General features: G+C 35.4%; 1 protein-coding gene across 9 annotated transcripts in view; it reads left to right on the forward strand.

Moving 5' to 3' along the window:
- The window catches only part of STXBP5L (syntaxin binding protein 5L), a 377,555-nt gene that overhangs the window by 206,977 nt on the left and 150,400 nt on the right, over positions 1 to 20,178 (forward strand). For all 9 annotated transcript variants that reach the window (XM_045502185.1, XM_045502187.1, XM_045502190.1 and 6 more), the window contains exons 12-14: positions 347 to 419; positions 13,011 to 13,158; positions 14,039 to 14,106. In XM_045502185.1, coding sequence (XP_045358141.1) covers positions 347 to 419; positions 13,011 to 13,158; positions 14,039 to 14,106 — 289 coding nt within the window. The remainder of the gene's footprint in view (positions 1 to 346; positions 420 to 13,010; positions 13,159 to 14,038; positions 14,107 to 20,178) is intronic.

The raw sequence follows: 20,178 nt of genomic DNA on the forward strand, positions 1-20,178 counted from the left end.
AATCAGATCTAAAATGGAAAGTTATGGAAGAATAAGATAAATGTTTGTGAGACAGAGATGACAGACTCTTTTCCAATAATCTATCACCACCTCATGATTATGGAGAAATATTTAACTCTATGCAATTTCTCACTTTCACATTCCCTGTAATGATCTTAAACATTAAGTCTGAGAAAAACAACAATATTTTTTAATTAAAAGTGTTTTGTTACTTTTTACTGTGGCTCATATTTTGGTCTTCTGAAATCATTTAAATAACATTTGTAAGGAGACAAAGGAAATGAAAGTTTGATGATTTTATAAAATATGAAACATGAAAACTTCCACTTTTTATTTTTACTTGTAGAATTTCAAGAACCTTATGCTGTTGTAGTACTTCTGGAGAAAGATCTCATTGTAGTTGATCTGACACAAAGCAAGTAAGTTATTCATTTACAGATTAACACTATTTTTATACTGTATTCATTACAATGAAAATACAGGAAGTTATCATAGATAATTGACATTAGTGTATGTTAGATGGTAAATATTCTTTATATGGAATATTGTTATGCTAGAATTATAGAAATGTAATTAGTTCAATAATGAAAATGAAACCAGGAGACTTTAGGAGACGTAGAAAATTTTAACACATTTTTAAGGCAACACCTGATGTTTGGAAAGATGCATTTGGAGACTCAGGACACATAAAATGGATCACATTTTTTCTGTTAACTTAAGCAAAAACAATTGTTATGAAAATTTGTACAATGTACCATATGGCCATCTGCTAGCTATGGACTAATGGAAAATGGCACATCATTAAAGTGTTATTGGACTACTGCAACAACAATACAGGAGAGCAGGATCTCAAAAGCAGAGGAGATGGAGGCCTTCTTTTACTTTCTTTTCTTTCTCATGTTGTAGGCAATGGAAACAAATATGAAATATTGCTCTTGGAGTTGCTTTCAACTCCTTTTACATAGTAAAAGTAGATGCAATTGATGAATACTGTCTTCTTGTTACACATTTTCATTCTAAATGATAGACATGAAACTGATTTTCCCTATCTTTTTTCTTTTTTAATTGAATTATATTTAACAGACAATGTTATATTAGTTTTAGGGGTATGAGATATTGATTCAACAATTCTATACATTGTTCAGTGCTCACAACAAATGTAATCACCATCTGTTGCATTACAACATTATTATAGTATTACTCACTATGTTCCCTATATTGTACTTTTAATCTTGTGACTTATTTATTTTATAACTGGAAATTTATAGCTTTTAGTCCCCTTTATTCCATCCCCCAGCCACTGTTGCCCCTCTGGCAACCACTAGATTGTTCTCTGTATTTATGAATCTAGAATTTTTTCTTTCTTTGTTCACTTATTTTGTTTGTTAGATCCCACATATAAGTGAAATCATCTGGTATTTGTCTGTCTGAATTATTTCACTCAGTATCATACCCTCCAGTCCCATCTACGTTGCCACAAGTGGCAATATCTCATTAGTTTTTATGGCTAAGTAATATTTCAGTGTGTGTGTGTGTGTGTGTGTGTGTGTGTGTGTGTGTGTGTGTGGCACGTCTTCTTTATCCATCTATCAATGGTCATTTAAGTTACTTCTATATCTTGGTTATTGTAAATAATGCTGTTATAGGGGGTGCATATGTCTTTTAAAATTAGTGTTTTTGTTTTCTTTGGGTAAAAACCCAGTAGTGGGACTACTAGATTACATGGTATTTCTATTTTTAATTTTTTGAGAAACCTCCACACTGTTTTCATGGTGGCTGCACCAATTTATATTCTTACCAACAGTGCACTGGGGTCTCTTTTCCACCACATCCTTGACAATACTTGTATTTTTTGTCTTTTTTGATTCTAGCCATTCTGACAGGTGTAAGGTGACCTCTCATTGTGGTTTTGATTTGCATTTCCCTGATGATTTGTGATGTTGGGCATCTTATTCTATGTCTATTGGCCATCTGTATGTCTTCTTTGGAAAAAGGTCTGTTGAAGTCCTCTGTCCATTTTTTAATCAGATTATTTGGTTTTATGGGGTTAACTTGTGTAAGTTATTTAAATATTTTGCATATTAACCTTTTATCAGATATATCATTTGCAAATATCTTCTCCCATTAAGTTGCCTTTTTCACTTTGTTGATGATTTACATTACCATGCAAAAGTTTTTCATTTGGGTGTACTCCCAATGGTTTATTTTTGTTTTTATTTCCCTTGCTAGAGGAGATACATATAGAAAAATGTTTCTATAGCAGATGTCTGTCTATCCTTGATGTCTATCTTTTCTTCTAGGAGTTTTAAGACTCCAGCTTTCACATTTGGGTTTTTAACCTGAGTTTATTTCTGTGTATGGTGTAAGAAAGTGGTCCAATTTTACTCTTTTACATGTAGCTGTCCCGTTTTCATAACACCACTTTTGAAAAGACTGTCTTTTCCCCATTGCATATTTTTGCCTCCTTTGTTGTAGGCTAATTGACCATATAAGGATGGGTTTATTTCTGGGCATTCTATTCTCTTCCACTGGACTATGTGTCTGTTGTTGTTTTGCTTGTTTGTTTTTGCCAGTACCATACTACTTTGATTATTACAGCTTTGTCATATATCTTGTTATCTGGAATTGAGATAATTCCAGATTTGTTCTTTCTCAAGATTGCTTTGGTTATTTGGGGTCTTTTGTGGTTCCATACAGCTTTTAGGATTGTTCTACTTTTGTGAAAAATGCTGTTAGTACATTGATAGTGATTGCATTAAATATGTAGGTTGCTTTGGGTTGTATGGACATTTTAATGATATTCTTTCAATCCATGAGCATGGACTATCTTTTCATAGTTTGTGTTATCTTTAATTTCCTTCATCACATTTTATAGTTTTCAGAGTACAAGTCTTTCATCACCTTGGTTCAGGTTATTGCGAGGTATTTTATTCTTTTTGGTGTAATTGTAAGATTGTCTTAAAATTTTTCTTTCTGCTACTTCATTATTATAGAAATGCAACAGATTTTTGGATATTAGTTTTGTATCCTTCAGCTTTATTGAATTCATTTATCCATTCTGGTAGGTTTTTGGTGGAGTCTTTAGGGTTTTCTGTATATAGTCTCAAGGCATCTGCAAATAGTGACAGCTTTACTTCTCCCTTACCAATTTGGATGCCTTTTATTTCTTTTTGTTGTCTGAATGCTGGAGCTAGGATTTCTAGTTCTATGTTGAATAAAAGTGGCAAGAGTGGACATCCTTGTCTTGTTCCTGATCTTTGAGGAAAAGCTCTCAGATTTTCACCACTGAGTATGATATTATCTGTGGGTTTTTAATATACAAACTTTATTATATTGAGGTATGTTTCCTCTAAACTCACTTTATTGAGAGTTTTTATCAGGAACAGATGTTATATTTTGTCAAATGCATGTATTAAGATGATCATATGGTTTTTATCCTTTTTCTTGTTAATGTGATGTATCTCATTGATTTATTTGCGAATATTGATCTATCCTTGCCTCCCGAGAATAAATTTGGGGTGGTGGATGATCATGGTGAATGATCCTTTAGTGTGTTGCTTAATGCAGTTTGTTAATATTTTGTTGAGGATTTTTGCATCTGTGTTGTTCATCAAAGATATTTGCCCATACATTTTTTTTTGTAATGTCTTTGTCTACTTTTGGTATCAGAGTAATGCTTGCCTTGTAGAATGAATTTGGAATTTTCATTCCTCTTCTATTTTTTAGAATCATTTAAAAAGAGGTTTAACTCTTCTTCAAATGTTTGGTAGAATTTGCTTGTGAAGCCATTTTGTCTTGGACTTTTGTGTGTTGGAAGTTTTTGCTTACTACTTCAATTCTTTTACTAGTAACAATTCATTTCAAATTTTCTATCTTCCTAAATTAGCTTGGGTGGAATATGTTTCTAGGAATTTAGCCATTTTTTTCTAGGTTGTCCAATTTGTTGGCATATTTTTCATAATCTCTTATAGTTCTTGTATTTCTGTGTTGTTGGTTGTTATTTTTCCTTCATCTCTGCTTTTGTTTGAGTCTTCCTTCTTTATTCCTTGATGCATTTTTTGTGAAATGTTTTTTCTGCATCTATTGACAGGATCATATGGTTCTTATCTTTTCTTTTATTAATGTCATGTATCTCATTGATTGATTTGCGAATGTTGAACCAGCCCTGCAGCCTAGGAATGAATCCCACTTGATCATGGTCAATAATTCTTTTTATAGGCTATTGAATTCGATTTGCTAGTATCTTATTGAAAATATTTGCATCCATATTCATCAGGGATATTGGCCTGTAGTTCTCTTTTTTTACTGGGTCTCTGTCTGGTTTGGGAATCAAAGTAATACTGGCTTCATAGAATGAGTCTGGAAATTGTCCTTCCCTTTTGGAATAGCTTGAGAAGGATAGGTATTATCTCTGCTTTAAATGTCTGGTAGAATTCCCCTGGGAAGCCATCTGGTCCTGGACTCTTATTTGTTGGGAGATTTTTGATAACTGATTCAATTTCTTCACTGGTTATGGGTCTGTTCAATTTTTCTATTTCTCCCTGTTTGAGTTTTGGAAGTGTGTGGGTGCTTAGGAATTTGTTCATTTCTTCCAGGTTGTCCAGTTTGTTGGCATATAATTTTTTATAGTATTCCCTGATAATTGCTTGTATTTCTGAGGGATTGGTTGTAATAATTCCATTTTCATTCATGATTTTATTTGGGTCATCTCCCTTTTCTTTTTGAGAAGGCTGTCTAGAGGTTTATCAATTTGTTTATTTTTTCAAAAAACCAACTCTTGGTTTCATTGATCTGCTCTACAGTTTTTTTTAGATTCTATATTATTTATTTCTGCTCTGATCTTTATTACTTCTCTTCTTCTGCTGGGTTTGGGGTGTCTTTGCTGTTCTGCTTCTATTTCCTTTAGGTGTGCTGTTAGATTTTGTATTTGAGATTTTTCTTGTTTCTTGAGATAGGCCTGGATTGCAATGTATTTTCCTCTCAGGACTGCCTTCACTGCATCCCAAAACATTTGGATTGTTGTATTTTCATTTTAATTTGTTTCCATATATTTTTTAATTTCTTCTCTCATTGCCTGGTTGACCCATTCATTCTTTGGTAGGATGTTCTTTAACCTCCATTTTTTTGGAGGTTTTCCAGACTTTTTCCTGTGGTTGATTTCAAGTTTCATAGCATTGTGGTCTGAAAGTGTGCATGGTATGATCTCAATTCTTTTACATTTATTAAGGGCTGTTTTGTGATCCAGTATGTGATCTATCTTGGAGAATGTTCCATGTGCACTCGAGAAGAAAGTATATTCTGTTGCTTTGGGATGCAGAGTTCTCAATATATCTGTCAAGTCCATCTGATCCAATGTATCATTCAGGGCCCTTGTTTCTTTATTGATCCTGTGTCTAGATGATCTATCCATTGTTGTAAGTGGAGTATTAAAGTCTCCTGCAATTACCACATTCTTATCAATAAGGTTGCTTATGTTTGTGATTAATTATTTTATATATTTGGGGGCTCCTGTATTCGGCACATAGACATTTATAATTGTTAGCTCTTCCTGATGGATAGACCCTGTAATTATTATATAATGCCCTTCTTCATCTCTTGTTACAGCCTTTAATTTAAAGTCTAGTTTGTCTGATAAAAGTATGGCTACTCCAGCTTTCTTTTGACTTCCGGTAGCATGATAGAGAGTACTCCATCCCCTCACTTTCAATCTGAAGGTGTCCTCAGGTCTAAAATGAGTCTCTTGTAGACAGCAAATAGATGGGTCTTGTTTTTTTATCCATTCTGATACCCTATGTCTTTTGATTGGAGCATTTAGTCCATTTACATTCAGTGTTATTACTGAAAGATATGGGTTTAGAGTCATTGTGATGTATGGGTTTCATGCTTGTAGTGATGTCTCTGGTACTTTGTGGTCCTTGAAACATTTCACTCACAGGAACCCCCTTAGGATCTCTTGCAGGGCTGGTTTAGTGGTGATGTATTCCTTGTTTTTGTTTGTTTGGGAAGACCTTTATCTCTCCTTCTGTTCTGAATGACAGACTTGCTGGATAAAGGATTCTCAGCTACATATTTTTCCTGTTCATCACACTGAAGATTTCCTGCCATTCCTTTCTGGCCTGCCAAGTTTCAGTAGATAGGTCTGCCACTAGTCTTATGGGTCTCCCTTTGTAAGCTAGAACCTTTTTTTTTTTTTTTTTTTTTTTTTTTTTTTAAATTTCTGGTAGAAATCATTTTGGTACAGTACTTTTTTTTTTTTTTCAACGTTTATTTTTATTTTTGGGACAGAGAGAGACAGAGCATGAACAGGGGAGGGGCAGAGAGAGAGGGAGACACAGAATCAGAAACAGGCTCCAGGCTCTGAGCCATCAGCCCAGAGCCTGACGCGGGGCTCGAACTCACGGACCGCGAGATCGTGACCTGGCTGAAGTCGGACGCTTAACCGACTGCACCACCCAGGCGCCCCAAGCTAGAACCTTTTTATCCCTAGCTGCTTTCAGAATTTTCTCTTTATCCTTGTATTTTGCCAGTTTCACTATGATATGTTGTGCAGAAGATTGATTCAAGTTATGTCTGAAGGGAGTTCTCTGTGCCTCTTGGATTTCAATGCCTTTTTCCTTCCCCAGATCAGGGAAGTTTTCAGCTATGATTTGTTCAAGTACAACTTCAGCCCCTTTCTTTTTCTCTTCCTCTTCTGGAATTCCTATGATACAGGTATTGTTCCGTTTGATTGCATCACTTAGTTCTCTAATTCTCCCCTGTAACTCCTGGATTTTTTTCTCTCTTTTTTTTCAGCTTCCTTTTTTTCCATAATTTTATCTTGTAATTCACCTATCCTCTCCTCTGCCTCTTCAATCTGTGCTATGGCTGCCTCCATTTTATTTTGCACATCATTTATAGCATTTTTTGGCTCTTCATGACTATTTCTTAGTGCCTTGATCTCTGTAGCAATAGATTCTCTGCTGTACTCTATGCTTTTCGAAGCCCAGTAATTTTATGACTATTATTCTAAATTCTTGTTCCATTATATTGCTTAAATCATTTTTGATCAATTCGTTAGCTGTCGCTACTTTCTGGAGTTTCTTTTGAGGAGAATTCTTCCATTTCGTCATTTTGGGTAGTCCCTGTGGTGGCTCGTAACTGCGGGGCACTTGCCACTGTTTGGGCCACAGTCAGACTGGTGTGTACCTTATCTTCCCCTCTCCCAGAGGCAGGACTCACTGTGGAGTGGCGTGGCCCCTGTCTGGGCTACTTGCACACTGCCAGGCTTGTGGTGCTACTTCTATGGGATCTGGTGTATTAGCCGGGGTGGATCCACAAGGTGCACAGGATAGGGAGGGACAGGCTTAGCTGCTTTGCCGTGGGAGGGGCCCTGCAGCACAGGGAGGGAGGCAGACCCGTTGGAGGGATGGATCCACAGAAGGACAGCATTGGGCGTTTGCGCGGTACAAGGGAGTTTGGTGATGGGAACTGGTTACCTTTGGAATTTCAGCAAGGAGATGGGAGAGGGAAATGGTACTTGCCAGCACCTTTGTTCCCCGCTGAGCTGAGCTCTGTCTTCCAGGGCTCAGCAACTCTCCCTCCCGGTGTCCTCTCGCGCTCCCTGTTCTCCGAGAGCAGAGCTGTTGACTTTTAACATTCCAGATGTTAAGTCCCACTGGCTGTCAGAACTCACGCAGTCTGGCCCCTCCACTTTTGCAAGGCAGACTCAGGGGCTCTGCCTTGCCCAGTGGGCTGCCCCTCCACCACCCTGACTCCCTCCCACCAGTCCGTGTAGCATGCACTGACTATCTGCCTTTCCTACCCTCTTCCGTGGGCTTCTTGTCTACACTTGGCTCCAGAGAGTCCATTCTGCTAGTCTTCTGGTGGTTTTCTGGGTTATTTAGGCAAATGTGGGTGGAATCTAAGTGATCAGCAGGACTTAGTGAGCCCAGCGTCCTCCTACACTGCCATCTTCTTCCTCAGTCTCTCTTCAAATAAGTTTTATCCCTCCTTCTCTCTCTTCTCCTTTTGGGATCCCTATAATGTGAATGTTAATCCTCTTGATGATGTCACAAAGTTCTCTTAACCTGTTGTCATTTATTCTTCTCAGTTGCTTCATTTTCAGTGCCCTGTCTTCCTGATCACTGAGCCATTCTATTTCCTAATCTACTGTTTATTCCCTCTAGTATGTTTATTTCAATTATTGAATTTTTCCTGTGTGCCTGGTTCTGTTTTATAATTTCTCTTTGTTGAAATTCTCACTGAGTTCATACACTCTCTACTGAAGTTCACTGAGTATCTTTATAATCATCATTTTGTGTTTTTATCAGGCATACAGCTTATCTCAGCTTTGCTTACATCTTTAACTGTGATTTTGTTATGTTTTTCATTTTGGGACATATCCCTCTGTCTTACTCTGTGTTTGTTTTTTAAACAAACTGTGCCATTTGTTGTTGTTTTTTAAATAAACACAGAGGTCAGCTATATCTCATAGTCTTGAGAGTAGTGGCCTTGTATAGAAGAGGTCCTGTGGTGCCCTGTAGCAATATTTCCCTTGGTCACCAGACCCGGGTGCTCCTGGGATATCTTCTTTGGGAACTGTGTGCACCCTGGTCTATAGCTGAGTAGCATCTGCATTTAGCCCAGTCACCTGCAGTGATCAACTTTGCCTGCTCTGGGTGCACTAGACAGGGTTTGGTCCCTGTGCTATTGAGGGGTCTGAAGTCTCTGTGGGCTTTTAGGTGGGTGGGGTCAGCAGTCAGGCTCATGATTATTCTTCACAGGCACAGTGAAAAGGCAGGGCTTTCTCCTTGTTTGCCCACAGAGGCTTTTGTTGGTGGGTGAGGCCAGCAGCCAGACTAGGTATTTGCAGTCAGCCTCTCTACCATAACTGTGGGCACACTGAAGAGCAGGGCTTTGTCTCTGCATAGCCAGCTAAAAGGCTCAGTTTTTGAAATTGTAGGTATGCTGCTCTGTGGGGTTATCTCCCCATTTCCTCAGGACACTTTGGATTGGCACTGGTCTGTACCAAGGATGCTTGCAGGATGTAGAGGGGCAGGAGCTTCTTTGCAGGGATGCCTGTGAAGGCAGGTGGGTTGGATGGGGTAAGAAACTCAGTGCTACCAAGATAGGTGGAGAGTGTTTGGGCTGGTTTCCAACTGTGCAGCTATCTAGGCGAAGGGTGGGAAGAAAAATGCACCCACCAACATTTGTTTTTGGTGAAGTCTTATTAAGATCTCTGCCCCTTCAGTGCACATTCTGAGATTAGTAAATAAATCTTCACATTTACTCCAGGGACTTTTCAAACTGCAGCTTCTGTGCTATGTCTCAGTTGGGGTTATTTATTATGCTGGCTCTTTAATGTCAGGGACTGTTTCCTATCTCCCTATGGCTTTCCTAGAGTTAAGCCCCATGTTTTTGAAGCCCCATGTTAATGGAGACTTGATTTCCTACTGCATATCCCCAGTGTCTAGGGTGGGGTCTAATCATCTTACTTCTCTGTGCTTGTGGTATCCCTCTCATGTGTGATTAGTCTTACCAGTGGTTTGGTTCCCAACATCATCTCTGCCCCTCAGTGTGACCTGTTCTCTACAATTAACTGCAGAAGGTCTGTTCTGCCAGTCTTTAGATCATTTTCAGAGTTAGTTGTATAGATATAGTTGTTATCTTGGTGTGTCCAAGGGACAAAATAAGCTCAGGATCCTCCTGTCTCTGATTTTCCCTCATTCTATGCTCTAGGCCCACTGATCTCTTAGCCCCTTTATATTTAGAATTTTTGTGCATTCTCTCTCCTCTATATTAATCTTCCCTTCCTTTTTCTCCTCATTAACATCTCATCTGTAAGAAGCTCAACTCAGGTATCATTTCCTCATTTAAAAAAATTGTTTCATTACCTATATAATTTGGTCAAATATCCTATTACAGACTCTCACAGCTCCCTTGCTCGTCTCCTTCATAGCTTTGACACATATAAAATTTTCCATCTGTTATTGTTTCAAAATGGTTTCTCTACTAGACTGTAGTGATCATGGAGAGGCTTTGTCTGCACATGGAGTAGGTTCTCAGTAAATTTTTGTTGAATGACTTATAGCCTGAGTTCTACTTTCCATGTCATTTAAAACTGTCAGAGCCGAAGTTCTTCTTTATATTCATTTGTAGCATATATTTCAGTAGTTTGAAAGATATATAGGATTGGGCCTTAAGATCATCATCACTGATTCTGCCTGGCTACTCTATTTATCAAGATTAAAATTGAGTATATTTTGTGTACGTGTATAGATTTGTTATGTCTCTTCCTCTAAGTTCTAATATTAGTTTTATTAAAATGTACTCTTCTGTTCTCAACAGTACTCATCATCTTTCTGTGCCATATTTGTTGGTTACTTATACTTTATCTAGTTGGCTATCTTTCAAGGCCCTTTATACCTTTAATAATCACTGTTTTCAGTATATACATTTATTCTCACAGTTTTCATTAGCTTATATGGGTATGTGAATTGACATTTTGTTTGCTAGTTTTTATTTAACATTTCACCTTCGGCAGCACCATATTTTAAACTATGTGACATTCCCATTGAGTGTCTAAGAAATTTAACATATTCTCTTTCCTTCCAAATAGTTAACTTTTAACCATGTTTAAATAAATGTTCAAATTAATTTATCCCTTCTTCCCTTACCTCCTTTTTTCCCCACTTAATTGTTTATATGAAAACAAGCATCAGGGCTTACAAATTTTTCCTCTTCTTGTTTTCTTGGATTTCTATCTTTGCTTACATCTCCACATCTAAATTCCTATAATACATTTTTAGTTATTCTTTTCTTAACTATATTTCTCTTTGCCAATATACTAATTTTCCCCAAACATTTTCATGATGTTTTCACTTTGTCAGTCTATCATTATAACCTCTTGTTATTATCAAATCTGAAGTTGTAGATGTGGTCTTTAAGGTGATCCATTTATTTTACTTCTAATTCATCAATCTCAGATGTGTTTAATTTCTACTCTGAAACTGAGAAACTTTCATCCATCTATTTTAATCTGCTTACTGTTTCTTTCATTTATTTCTGGGTCCAGGTAGTACTTTATACTTTTTAAAAAATGGTTCTAATTTAAATTCCAGTTAACATAGTGTAATAGTTTCAGGTGCATAATATAGTGATTCGACACTTTCATAAAACACCCAGTGCTCATATTAAGTGCACTCCTTAATCTCCATCATCTATTCAATCCATTCCCCCACCCACCTCCTCTCTGATAACCATCAGTTTGTTCTCTATAGTTAACAGTCTGTTTCTTAGCTTGCCTCTCTTCTTTTTTACCTATGCTTGCTTGTTTTGTTTCTTCCACGAGTGAAATCATATGGTATTTGTCTTTCTCTGACTTATTTCTTTTAGCATTATACTCAATAGCTCTCCATCCATGTAATTGCAAATGGCAAGATGTCATTCTTCTCATGGCTGAGTAATGTTCCATTTTATGTATGTATATATATATATATATATATATATATATATATATATATATATATATATATATATATACACATCCTTATCTATTCATCAGTCAATGGACAGTTGGGCTGCTTCCCTAGTTTGGCTATAGGAGATAATGCTGCAATAAATATTGGCGTGCATTTATCCCTCTGAATTAGTATTTTTGTATTCTTTAAATAAATACCTAGCAGTGCAATTGCTGGATCATAGGGTAGTTCTGTTTTTAACTTATGAGGAATCTCCATACCGTGAAGTGGCTGCACCAGTTTGTTCACATCCATTCCAACACCTATTGTTTCTTCTGTTGTTGATTTTAGCCATTCTGACAGGTGTGGAATGACACATCATTACAGTTTTAATCAGTATTTCCCTGATGATGAGTAACATTGAGCATCTTTTCACATGTCTGTTGGCTATCTGGATGTCTTCAGCCCATTTTTTAATTGGATTATTTGTTTTTAGGGTGTTGAGTTATATAATTTCTTTATATATTTTGGATATTAACCCTTTAGTGGATATATCATTTATTAAACACAACTTTCTCCTTTTCAACTGATTTTGCATATACTACTATTCTTATCTGGGATAGAATCTGCAGCATTTCAGATCAGAGGAAGAAAACCCTTGCCAATACACATACATGTTATACTCTTAGATTGGACTACGTTTTTAACTAAGTTCCTCATAATATGGTGGAAAATTATTGTTACTAGCCCCTAGATCCTCAGTAAAACAAAACAAAACAAAACCCTTATATAAGAAATAACATGAATACACAGACCTAGAACATATGCAGCATAGAATAATAACTCCCTCTACTACAGTGCCTAGTAGCTCTGGTACATGAGAAGTGCACATATTATGGCTCTAAGAATTCTTTATGTGGTTCTATACTGATACCCATTTTTAAAATTATAGTGGGCTTAAAGATAGGAAATTTACTGCATCCATAAGTCTGTATTCCCCTTATGTTCTCTAGTTTAGTTTACATTGGAAATGATCTTAAACATATATAATCATTCACACACCTACACAGCAAACATGTCTTTCAATAATTCTGTAAAAAAATAAAACATTGCCTATGTACTACTTCAATAGGAAATGCATGTCATATTTACTAAGATATTTTAACATTTACAAGTATATTATATAAATATTTGTCAATGTATTAAAACACATAAGATAGGTGTTTTCTCTATGTACAACTTTATGTAAATAAGTCAACTTGATGAATACATTTTCAGTTTAACATAATTCTTTCTATCTGTATTAACAAAGTGATATCACTGTGGAATTTTGGAATTACAGAAAAGACAATGAGTTTATTCAAGAAAAATTCTACCACTATTCATATTAAATTTTATAGATAAATATTCTTAAAAGAGCATTCTTGTTCATGTGATCCTGGTTTTAGGATACCTAAGCTATTAAGTGAAATGTATAATTAATATTTAGAAGCTTTTAGGGTTTTTTTTATAAAAGTTACTTCATTTTTTATCTTTGGGAAGTGACACTAATATATTGTCTTCATCTAATAGTTTTCCAATCTTTGAAAATCCATATCCCATGGACATTCATGAATCACCAGTTACATGCACAGCATACTTTGCTGATTGCCCACCAGATCTGATTCTAGTACTCTACTCTATTGGAGCCAAGCATAAAAAACAAGGATACAGTAATAAGGTAAAAGTAACCATTAAAAATGTTTTCTTATATTCATATCATATGATCATACTTTTTCCTGTTATTTTCTGACCTTCCATTTAAGAATACTTGAACTAAATTCTTCTGAGGTCATAAGCTGGTGTCTATAAGACATAACTTGTGAAATTTAAATTTTCCTAAATGCCACATAGCTTTAAGCCTACACAAATATAAATTTCTTATATACTTATTTTATAAATACATATGATAGCATAGACTTACATACTGAGGTACATTTACCTAAGTATATATTTAAACTAGCATATATTTGAATCATAAGATGTAATTTTTAATTATTTCAGATGAAGGATTATGTTTTAGAAAATTCAAGAGTCAACTTCAGTTAACTATTTCTTATTCAGTGGTTATAAGGCATAACTAACAAAAGTCATTTGTTAAATAACTTTCTCAATTCAATTTTGTTGTATTTAACTATAGGATTAAAATACTGGCAATAGTAATTTATGATTTCTATTTACACAGGGCTGTTGGAATTGACAAATCCAGGGGGCACAATTTACATAGTACTCTGTGTTAAATGGAACTACAATAGTTTGGTACAGAGACCATGTGGCAAACGTAGCAACACTGTATTTGTATGATTAAAATACTTCTTTAGTACTTTTTATGTATATGGTAATTTTTGTTAAAATTTGTACTTTTAAATAAGATGGAATTGTGCACTTGGAATTGTTTGTTCAATGAAATTAAGAAAAAGCTGCACACTTCATCATTTACGGCCATTTATTTTTAAATGAATCTTTGGCCATTATTTTAAAGTGTTTTCCTTTAAAAATTTTAAGTAATTTAAATTAAAAAAAAATAAAACTCATAAATTCTTCCTGAATAATTTATTTAGGAGTGGCCAATCAGTGGAGGAGCCTGGAACCTTGGAACACAAACATATCCAGAAATTATTATTACTGGGTAAGTGGGATGTGATTTGTGACTTTATCAATTCATAAACAAAAAGATATTATTGAATTTTTATACTTTCCTGTAATTGTGCTCTGGCAGTACCAGAAATGTCACTACTTCCCATAGGAACTGACTTCATGCTCTAATATTAGGAATGAAAATAGAAATGTAACAACAGATAAAGATGAGACTTAAAAGATTATAAGGCATTCTGCTTATGAGATATGGAATATATTTTTTCCTATTTTTCCCACTAAGCATTACCAAAAGCCCCAGTTATTAAATGGGTGTGTGTGTATATATATAATTATGTATAAATAAATAAATATATAATATATAAAAATATACATTTATTTATTTATTTTTATTGTTTTTGGGGGGGGGGAGGAGAGAAGGGGAGGGGCAGAGAGAGAAAATCCCAAGCAGGCTCCATGAGGTCAGTGCAGAGCACATTGTGGGGCTTGAACCCACAAACTGTGAGATCGTGAACTGAGCCAAAACCAAGAGTTGGACATGAGCCACCCAGGCACCCCAATATTTTAAACAAACATAAGATGATTAGAAAAGATGGAGAGAAGCAAGGCTGGTTAGGGCCCCCCCAACACCCAAGAAATGACATGGTGGTGAGTTTCCTAGGTTCCCTTTTTGCTTTGTTATCTCAGAATTGGAGTTGAAGAAGCTGGCAACTTGGAACTGCCAGTGGGCACAGACTAAACAAAAAGTCCAATAAAAGCACTGTCTACTCAAAGGATGATGTAAGGGGTAACCTGTCAAGACAGAAAACTGTTAAAAAATAATCTCTTTACTCTAGCTAACCACAACAGAAAAAAACTATGCAGAGGCCGAGTGGAGAGCATCAGTTTCTGACGTTGAGCTGATTAGGGGGCTAGAACTTTTAACCCTTCTGGGTGGTAATGAAACCCATCACGTGTGGTGTTAGAGATCATGTGGGGAACCATAATTTCAACCACTGCCCAACAGTAATGAGCCACACACTTTCCTCCTCTTGTGTCAAGACAAGTCCAGTGAGGAAGGAAAGAAGAAAACAGGACCGAAAAATTACATAAGGAACAATAGCTGAAAACTTCCTAATTTTGACAACATACTTGAGCCTCTAGATTCCAGAAGCTGAAAGAACACATCATAGTCAAACTTCTGAACACTAAACACCAAGTAAAAATCACGAAAATAAGAGAAATGACACCTTTCTGATAGTGCAAAACCAAATGCATGACAGTGGATTTTTCATCAGAAACTATGAAGGCCAGAAGAAAATCTGATCTCTTTTAAGTGCTGAAATAAAACAACTGGCAATCCAGAATCCTATACCTAATAAATATATCTTAGAGGAAATATTGAAGACAATTACAAATGCAAGAGGATAAAGGGAAGTAAAAAGGAGATAAGGTTTTTATACTTACCTCAAAATGGTAGTATGATGACACCAGAAAACTGTGACAAGTTATAAATATATAATGTAATACCTAAAACAGCCATTAAAAATATGTGCAAAGATACACTCAAAAACATTATCCATACATCAAATGGATGTATTAAATAACTGAAGTAATCCATAGAAAGGTAGGGGGAAACAAACAGTGAAAAAAAAAAACTGAAGCCCTAACGTATCAATGATATTAAATATAAATGATCTGAGTACACCAATTCAAATGCACAAATTGGCAGAGTGGATTAAAAACATGACCCAACTATATGTTGTTTACAATACACTTACTTCAAATACAATAGTATAGTCAGTCAGATTGGGAGAAAAGTGATGGGAAAATACTCTATGAAGTAATCAGTGGAGAGTGACATCAGAAAGATGTCAGAATAGGGAGCCCAGAAACATTGATGTAACAACAATATATGTTTCAAAAAGCCTTCACGAAAACCCAGAGATTAGTTAGGAAATAATAGTACTCCAGGCAAGTTCAAAGCCTAAATTAGCCACAGCCATTTCATTTCATTTCAACTGTGTGAGCTCCTCCTCCAAATTGTCACAGCTTGTGTTCAAGAGGAAGGTCCAACCTGCATCTTCTTTCATGAGAGGGAAATAGAAGAACAGACTGTACATTCAACGTTCCTGCTTTTCAGGGGGATCCCTTGGAGATTGACAGGTGAGACAAACTATGGTACTGATGAAAGATGGATCCCTGGGGGCAGCAGAGAAGAACAACAACAAAAAAAACGCTCAGTGTTTGTTGAAGCACCAAAAAACTTGCAATGCTGCCAACAGACTGTAGAGGGAGCAAGAGACAACAAGCCACTCGTAAAGAAACCAGAAACTTCTATAATTGGGAAATTATTACACACAGCCCAAAAAAGACACATCCTCATTAAAGGTTCAAGAAGCCCCTAGGATCTCTACATGGGCCGATGGGTGAAAATCCGCCCCTGTACAAAGCCAGCCCATAAGAGGTGGCTACATTTTCAAATGCTAAATTCACAACAAGAAATAATAAACACAAAGAAATAGTGAAATATAGCCCAAAGGAACAAAAACACTCTCCAAAAAACAACTGATCCTAAGGAAATGGATATCTGTGAATTAACTGACAGTTCAGAATAATTTTCTTAAACTCAATGCACTGTAAGAGTACATGTTTAGCTAAACAAAATTAGGAAAATGATGAATGAATGAAATGGGAATATCAGTAAAGACACAGAAACAACCAAAAAGGAGTTTGGGAAAAAAATACTGAATTGAAAATTTTTATTAAAGGGAGGGATCAATAGAAGACTTAATATGTAGAAAGAATCATCAAACTTGCAGATAGGTAATATGAAATTATCAAATGAGAGAAACAAAACAAATGCCTAAAGGACTTAGAGAATACCATGAAGCAGATCAATATAAGCATTATGGTGGTCCCAAAAGGAGAAGAGAGAGAGAAGGGGACAGAGAACTTACATGACAAAATAATGGTAAAAAAAATTCCAAAACCTAAGTAAATGAACATTTGCATTCAAATATTCCAATGAAGTTGAACACAAAGAGGCCCACAATGATATACATCATAGTCAAATGAACCAAACACAAACAACTAATCTTGAAAGCAGCAACAGAAAAGCTACTCATTATGCATATGGAAACTCCATAAGATAATCTGGATTTCTCCACAGAAACATTTTAGGCTAGAAGGGAGTGGGTTGATACATTCAAAGTGCGAGAAGTAAAAAACAAACAAATAAACAGAAAAAACCACCCAGCCCTGAATACTGTATCTGGAAAACTACTTCAAAAATGGAGAAATAAAGACCTTCTAACATAAACAAAAGCTGAGAATGTTTATCACCAATATACCTGCCTTACTAAAACTGCTAAAGAGAGTTCTTCAAGTTAAAATGAACACTAGAGAACAAAATGAAAGCATAAGAAAATATATAGACAGAAACAGAATCCTGTAATGTTGTAGTGGGGATATATAAATAAGTTTAAATTCAAGTTTAGAATTTAGGAGATAAAAGCATTTAAAAAAAAACTATATAAAACTAAATGAGTAAAAGAAGGGAATAAAACCATCATTTCAATAGATGCAGAAAAAGCATTTGATGAAGTACAACATCCTATTCATGATAAAAACCCTCTGATAAGTAGGTCCAGAGGGAATATACCTCAACATAATAAAGGCGTTATATGAAAAACCCACATCCAACATCATACTCATGGAGAAAAATTGGGAGCTTTTCCTCTAAGATCAGGAACAAGACAAGAATGTCTACTCTTACCACTTTTATTCAATAAAGTACTGGAAGTCCTAGCCACAGCAATCAGACAAAAAAAAGAAATAAAATAATCCAAAATGGTAAGAAGTAAAACTCACTATTTGCAGATGCCATGATACTGTACATAGAAAACCTGAAAGACTCCAGCAATAAATTACTACAACTGATAAATGAATTCAGTAAAGTCACAGGAAACAACATCTGTACAGAAACCTATTCCAGTCCTATATGCTAATAATGAAGCAGTAGAAAGGGAAATGAAGAAAATAATCCCATTTATAATTACATCAAAAACAATAAAATATCTAGGAATAAACTTAGCCACAGTGGTAAAAGCCCTGTACTCTGAAAACTATGAAACACTGATGAAGGAAATTCAAGATGACACAAAGAAATGGAAAGACATTCCATGCTCATGGATTGGAAGAGTTGGAAGAGCAAATATTGTTAAAACATGTATACTACCCAAAGTAATCTACACATTTAATGAAATCCCTATCAAAATATCAATAGCATTTTTCAGAGCTAGAAGAAACAATCCGATAATTTGTATGGAACCACAAAAGACCTTGAATACCCAAAGCAATCATGAAAAAGAAAATTAAAAAAAAGAAAGAAAAAGAAACCCACAATTATATGGTCACTTAATCTTCAACAAAGAAAGAATGAATGAATATACAATGAGAAAATGACAGTCTTCAAAAATGGTATTGGGGAAACTGGACAGCCATGTGCAAAAGAATGAAATTGGACCACTTATTTTTCACCATACACAAAAATAAACTAAGAATAAAGACCTAAATGTGAGACCTGAAACCATAACAATCTTTGAAGAGAGCACAGGCAGTAATCTCTCTGACCTCAGCCATAGCAGATTTTCAGATTTTCTAGATATGTCTCCTGAGATGAGGGAAACAAAATCAAAACTATTGGGATTATATAAAAATAAAACGCTTCTGCATAGTAAAGGAAACAATCAATAAAACTAAAAGACGACCTACAGAATGGGAGAACATATTTGCAAATGACCTATTCAATAAAAGGATTAGTATCCAAAGTATACAAAGAACAGATATAACTCAATACTGCCAAAATAAATAACCCAATTAAAAATGTGCTGAAGATATGAATAGACATTTCTTGAAAGAAAACATACAGATGACCAACACACACACATGAAAAGATGCTCAAAATTACTCATCATCAGGGAAATACAAATCAGAACTACAATGAGCTATCACCTCACACCTGTCAGAATGACCAAAATGAAAAACACAAGAAACAAAATATGTTAGCAAGGATGTGGAGAAAAAGGAACCCTCAGGCACTATTGGAGAGAATGCAAATTGATGCAGCCACTGTGGAAAATAGTTTGGAGTTACCTCAAAAAATTAGAAATAGAACTACCCTATGATCCAGTAGTCACACTACTGGATATTTCTCCAAAATGCAAAAACATTAATACAAGGGATACATGTACCCCTGTTTTTACAGCATTATTTACAATAGCCAAAATGTGGAAGCAGCTTAAGTGTCTATTGATAAATGAATGGATAAAGAAGTTGTTGAGATATACATATATATGTATGTATGAGATACATATGTATATCTCAACAACTTCTTCATTCATCAATCAATAGACACTTACATATATATATATATATATATACATATACACACACACACACACACACACATACAATGGAATATCATTCAGTCATAAGAAATAATGAAATCTTGCCATTAGCAACAACATGGATAGAGTTAGGATAATGCTAAGTGAAATAAGTCAGAGAAAGACAAATACCACATGAGTTCACTCATATGTGGAATTTAAAGGAAAAAACTAGCAAAGGAGAAAAAAGGAGAGAGAAACAAATCAAGAAACAGACTTTTAACTATAGAGAAAAAACTGATAGTTACCAGAGGGGAGGAGGGAAGGGGGATGGGTAAAATAGGTGATGGGGATTAAAGATTAAATTTACCATGGTGAAAAAAAAATAAAAAAGTATATAAAACTATATTAATATTTACAAAATATAAACAGATGTAATTTGTGACATTAATAACAAAGTGAAGGGGGAGTTGTAAAGGAGTAGAATTTTTTAATGCAAATGAAGTTGGTATCACTTTTTTTTTTTTTTTTTTTTTGATAGCGCAAGCAGGGGAGAGGGGCAGAGGGAGAGAGAGGGAGAATCTTAAGCAGGCTCCACACTCAGCATATGGCCTGACATGGAGCTCCATCTCACAACTGTGAGATCACGACCTGAGCTGAAATCAAGAGCTGGATGCTTAACTGACTGAGCCACCTAGACACCACTAACTTGGTATCATTTTTTAATAGATTGGCAT

The sequence above is a fragment of the Leopardus geoffroyi genome, chromosome C2, assembly GCF_018350155.1.
Source record: "Leopardus geoffroyi isolate Oge1 chromosome C2, O.geoffroyi_Oge1_pat1.0, whole genome shotgun sequence".
In the NCBI taxonomy this organism is placed as follows: domain Eukaryota; kingdom Metazoa; phylum Chordata; class Mammalia; order Carnivora; family Felidae; genus Leopardus; species Leopardus geoffroyi.